The 6,232-nt window shown below is 40.2% G+C and overlaps 1 protein-coding gene across 1 annotated transcript; it reads left to right on the forward strand.

Moving 5' to 3' along the window:
* The first annotated feature begins 385 nt into the window (after nucleotides 1-385).
* LOC145107925 (Subtilase family protein) lies at nucleotides 386-3,046 on the forward strand. The gene has a single exon (XM_079044888.1). It carries the CDS (start codon nucleotides 505-507, stop codon nucleotides 2,830-2,832), a length of 2,328 nt encoding a protein of 775 aa, XP_078901014.1. The 5' UTR covers nucleotides 386-504; the 3' UTR covers nucleotides 2,833-3,046.
* The last annotated feature ends 3,186 nt before the right edge of the window (nucleotides 3,047-6,232 follow it).

A 6,232-nucleotide genomic window follows, 5' to 3' on the forward strand; every position in this document is an offset into this window, starting at 1 on the left:
CATTTAAGTAAATAACTATAAATATCCACTATACCAGCGACCACCGTTTATTATAACTTATCCGGAGTTATGGAGTGAATATTTATTTATTACTATTTTTTATAGGTTTTGTTTTCTTTTGTCTCAGTATGTTATAAATATTTTTTTGACATGCGTACAATATCGTTTTTTTTTTAATCAAGACTTGTTGACATATAACGAAAGTCTTTCAAGTTTCAACCCATATGTTATATTTAATATTTATATATACACAATTTTTTTTATGTAAAAATAGAAATATAAAAGTTAAACTTTGTATTTATGAGATGTTAAATTTGGTAGTTTGAATTTTTTATTTTGGTGGGGACGGATTGAAACATGAGTACACGCTGACACAAACCCACTCACTCCAGCTCACAATGTACCGCCACTGCAACAATTTCAAATACCCATTCTTCACCTTCACTTTCATTTCAACCCAAATTCACCACCACCAACGGTGGCCGGAAAATTTAAATCTCTTCCATGGCTTACTTCCACTTCTTACTTTACATTTTTCTTCTTATCCTCACTGTTTCTGCTACAGACCAACAACGCCAAACCACATTCATTGTTCGAGTTCAGAACGACGCTAAACCTTCAATATTCCCGACTCATAAACACTGGTACGACTCTACCCTCGCTGCTCTTTACGACCGGAGTCTTCCTTCTTCTCGCATTATTCACACGTACGACACCGTATTCCATGGCTTCTCAGCTAAGCTTTCTGCTGTAGAGGCTTCCAAGCTTGAATCTGCTTTTGGGGTTCTCTCGGTTATTCCTGAACAAGTTCGTCATCTTCATACCACGCGTTCGCCGGAGTTTCTAGGGCTTAAGACGTCGGATAGTGCAGGGTTGTTGAAGGAGTCGGATTTCGGGTCCGATCTGGTTATTGGAGTTTTGGATACTGGGATTTGGCCTGAGAGGGAGAGTTTTAACGATAGGGGGTTAGGTCCGGTGCCGGTTAAGTGGAAGGGAAGTTGTGTTGCCTCCGGAGGTTTCCCGGCGACGTCTTGTAATCGGAAGCTCATCGGAGCTAAGTACTTCTCTGCCGGATACGAATCAACAAATGGGAAGATGAACGAAACGGTGGAGCATCGGTCGCCGCGAGATTCCGATGGTCATGGTACTCATACAGCTTCAATCGCCGCTGGTAGGTATGTTTTTCCGGCGTCAACTCTCGGTTACGCCCGTGGTGTCGCTGCTGGAATGGCGCCGAAAGCTCGTCTCGCTGCTTACAAGGTCTGCTGGAGCGCGGGTTGCTTCGACTCAGACATCCTCGCGGCCTTTGATTCCGCAGTCAACGACGGCGTAGACGTTATATCCCTTAGTGTTGGTGGCGTCGTTGTGCCCTACTACCTCGATGCAATTGCAATCGGTGCTTTTGGCGCCTCCGATCACGGCGTTTTTGTCTCTGCTTCTGCCGGAAACGGTGGTCCTGGTGGGCTAACAGTCACAAACATTGCACCATGGGTTACTACAGTCGGAGCAGGAGCAATTGACCGTGACTTCCCCGCCGACGTAAAGCTTGGAAACGGTAAATTAATCCCAGGCGTTAGCGTCTACGGTGGCCCCGCATTGGCGCACCACCGTCTCTACCCACTAATTTACGCCGGAAACGAAGGTGGCGACGGTTACTCTGCATCCTTATGTCTAGAAGGCTCTCTAGACCCTAATTCCGTCCGAGGCAAAATCGTCTTATGCGACAGAGGAATCAATTCACGAGCTCAAAAAGGGGAAGTTGTTAAGAAAGCCGGCGGCATGGGGATGATATTAGCAAACGGCGTCTTCGATGGTGAAGGTTTAGTCGCAGATTGCCACGTATTACCTGCTACCTCCGTCGGTGCATCCTCCGGCGACGAGATAAGACGATACATCACGTCAGCTTCAAAATCCAAGTCTCCCCCAAAAGCCACAATCATCTTCAAAGGAACCAGAATCAACGTCCGCCCTGCACCCGTCGTCGCCTCATTTTCAGCCCGTGGACCAAACCCCGAGTCGCCGGAAATTCTGAAACCAGACCTTATCGCTCCAGGACTCAACATTCTCGCAGCATGGCCGGACAAAGTCGGCCCCTCCGGCCTCGCATCAGACAACCGGAAAACAGAATTCAACATTTTATCCGGCACATCCATGGCTTGCCCTCATGTTTCCGGACTCGCCGCCCTGTTAAAGGCAGCCCACCCAGGATGGAGCCCAGCTGCGATAAAATCGGCATTGATAACAACAGCTTACACACTCGACAACCGTGGGGAAACGATGATAGATGAATCCACCGGAAACTCATCCACAGCGATGGATTTTGGGGCTGGACACGTTCACCCACAAAAAGCCATGGATCCAGGATTAGTCTACGACATCAGTTCATACGATTACATTGATTTCCTCTGTAATTCCAATTACACAACCAAAAACATCCAAGTGATTACCAGGAAGCACGCCGATTGCAGTCGGGCAAAAAAAGCAGGACACACCGGAAACCTAAATTTTCCGTCAATGACTGCTGTGTTCCAACTATACGGGAAGCGGAAAATGTCGACACATTTCATCAGAACAGTGACGAACGTGGGTGAAGCAAAATCTGTTTACACTGTGAGCATAAAGCCACCAAGAGGGATGAACGTGACAGTGGAGCCGATGAAGCTTGCTTTCAGGAGGGAGGGGCAGAAACTGAACTTTCTGGTTAGGGTGAAAGTGGTGGCGATGAAGCTGTCGGCCGGAAGTTCCATTACAAAGAGTGGATCGATAGAGTGGTCGGACGGGAAGCATGTTGTTAGGAGTCCGCTGGTTGTGACAATGCAAGAACCCCTGTGAAAAACGATGGTGGTTGTAGTAGTTGTAAGTTTTAAATGGTATGAAGTTTTCTACTCCGTATTTCAAAAAGCAAGATGTGAAATAGTTTGGAAGAAGAAGGGTGAAAATGTAATGTAAAAAAGGAGCCAAATATATATTTGGTTTGTAAACGAATGGAATTATGGCAGTGAGTCAACTAGTCAAGTGCTGACTTGGCACTTGGCATTGTTTGTTACATTATGTGAGTAGTAGTAAGAGTTTAAATTCAGAATTTTACAACATATTTTTTTGTGCTCAATTTTAGCCTCTTAACATTTTTTTATTCCATAGGACCCATTTAGGAAAATGTTTCACTTCTTAACTTGGAATTTCACAACATATTTTTGATATAAAATATGTTCGTTGATGTGACATGCCGAGTAGGTTTGACACGTCATGTATAATAAGACCGGAGGTCATGTATAATAAGACTCGAGGGAGTGGTGTCATAAAAATTGCATTCTTTTCACCGCCATGTAGCGACAGGTCATCATTTACTACAAAAGTGTGGTTTCATGCCACACTTGATTTTTTTTCATTTTAATTAAATAAAAACTATATTTTTAATAAAAAAACATTTATTTTATTACTTCAAAATAGTGCAGCAAACGAACCGAACGTTCAACGAACTGTTCGTGAGCCGTTCGGCGGGAAATTCGCTTATATTCGTTTATTTAATAAATGAACGAACATGAACACAAATCCTCGTTTGTTTAGTTAAACAAACGAACATAAACAATGATATTGTTCGTTTAATTATGTTCGTGAACGTTCGTTTTGTATTGTGCGTTTACATTTGTTTATGTTCGTTCATCTAAGTTCTTTTAATGTTCATATATGTTTAACTGTATATGATTACAATACTATATTATATGTTTATTTATGTTCATATATGTTCATATATGTTTGAATTATGTTTGTTTATCTTTGTTCATTTATGTTCGTTTAGCATGTTCACGAACATAAACGAACAAACATGAACAATGCAATTTGTTAAACGAACGAACATGAACAAGAAAACTCGTTCGTTTATCCGTTCGTATTCGTTCATTTGTTCGGCTAACTTAAACAAACGAATATGAACAAGCCTCGTTCGTGTTCGTTCGGTTCATTTACAACCCTACTTCAAAATAAAAATAACATTACATTCAATTGCTTAAAAAAAGAATCCTAAAAATTTCAAAAAAAAGAACACTAGATATTTAAACCTACAAACTTAAAAAAAACATACATCAAACAATTAAAAATAAAACACACTACATGAAGTCGTCCTCTGAGAACTCGTCTTCCGGGTCATCTTCCGGATTCAAATTGAGGTTAATGTGTTGAATCCCGTAAATGTGTTCCACCAAGTCCATACGAAAATTGTGAAATGTTTCATTGGAACGAACCTCTGCTCTCTTTTCAATGTACTTGTCGCCCCCAATTTCTATTGCTTGTGTCGCGAGAATGGTTTCCTCTTCATCATACTCACATATCGCTCTTCCTTCATTTTCGATAATCATATTATGCAGTATTATAGCTGCATACATGACTTCATGCATTTTTTCCTCGCTGAAAAAAATTGCTGGTTTTTCAATATAAACCATCGTTTCTTGAGAGCTCCAAAAGCCCGCTCGACATCATTCCTAGCTCTTTCTTGAGCTCTCTTGAATTTTTTCCGACGAGTATCATTCGGACACGTAAACGATTTAACAAAAACTGCATACTCAGGATAGATCCCATCAACTAGATAATAACCATATGAATATGGTGTTCCATGCAATTGGAAAGAAGAATCTGATGCAGATCTGTCGTATATGTTGTTAAATATAGGTGAATGATTAAGAACGTTAATGTCGTTAAGGGATCCAGGAGAACCAAAAAAAGCATGCCAAACTCACTGATCCTGTGATGCCACCGCTTCAAGTATGACCGTTGGATGCCCATGATCACCTCGGGTAAATTAACCATGGTGTGAGGTAGGGCAATTTTCCCATGCCCAATGTAGACAATCTAAACTTCCTAACATTTCAGGAAAGCCATGTACGCTAGCATGATGAGATTGCAATTTCATGATGTCATTGCATGTAGGCTTACGTAAATATTTTGGACCATAAAACTGAATAATAGTTTTGCAAAAATAGTGTAGACTATCTCGTGCAGTCCTAGTTGACATCCTAAAACTCTCGTCCAACGCATCAGGAGGGTTGCCATATGCTAATTGACGAAGTGCATCTGTGTATTTTTTGTAAAGGGGTGAAACCGGGTGTACCTCTAGCATAGGGCCATTGCTTGAAAAAATCAAACTCCCTCATTTGATCTTCGACTATACGTTCGTACAATGGTTTGAACATTTTGAAGCGCCTTCTGAAGTAGTATCCTTAAAAAGTGGCATTTTCTTGAAAGTAGTCTTGTATTAGATGTTGGTTTGCATCTTCACGATTTCTACAAATAAATCTTCGGGTTCTCTGTTCAGCCCTGCCGGATGCCCTTACTGCATGCCGCTTCATACGTTTGTTCCGCAAATTAAGCAGCAGCGACAAAAACATCGAACATAACATCAAATTCTTTAGAAGAATCGGACGAAGACATGTTTTTTAATTTTTTGAGAGGTAATGTAATAGAAAGATAACAAAATGAAGAGTTGAGAGGCTTAAATAGATGTTAAAGGTTAAAAGGAAAAAAAAAATTAAAAACCCAAATTATGATTGTTTGCAAACGTCAAAATGGCTGATTAATCAAAATGAACCAAGGAACGCTCCCTCCGAAAGCCGTATCGCGGCCTCAGCCACACCTGGACCGAACCCAGGGGCGATGTTTGTGCTTATGTGGCAAGGGGAGTGCAGCCTCAACCGCAGCCACTCCGCCTGGTCTGACAATGCTGGAAAAATTTAACCTTGAAAAGCATCAAATTATGATTAGGTCAAAACTATAAATACTATCAAGTTAAAAAGCACCAAGTGTAGAACTGTCAATACTATTTGGTTAAAAAGCATTTTAATCTGTTAACAGAGTTAATCTTTCAAGTGTAGAGGGGTATTATGGTTCGAATATCACAATGAAAACCTGGACATTTGAAAATAAACAATCTAATACCAGGGGTAAAAAATGTATAAAATGACATCTATCAACGTTTCTTACTATTTTTTTTAAAGTTGTTATATTTAAGTTGCTATACTAAGTAACTTCTTTTAGATTTGTGTATACAATATGGTATATCTTTTGATTTTATATGAATATTTAGGTTTTCAAAACCAAGTGTTTTATATATAACATACATAAAATATGGTCTCAAAAATTTCGTTTTTAAATTATTAAATAAACATCATTGTCAAAACAACCAATCATGATCATAAAACAAAGTATCCATATCAATAACATCAGAGTAACATCCCAGGTA

This window comes from Lactuca virosa, chromosome 4 (assembly GCF_052849685.1).
Source record: "Lactuca virosa cultivar CGN04683 chromosome 4, Lactuca_virosa_CGN04683_v6, whole genome shotgun sequence".
NCBI classification, from domain to species: Eukaryota; Viridiplantae; Streptophyta; class Magnoliopsida; order Asterales; family Asteraceae; genus Lactuca; species Lactuca virosa.

Coding starts and splice junctions, on each gene's coding strand:
- LOC145107925 (XM_079044888.1), top strand. CDS start 505: ATGGCTTACTTCCACTTCTTACTTTACATTTTTCTTCTTATCCTCACT.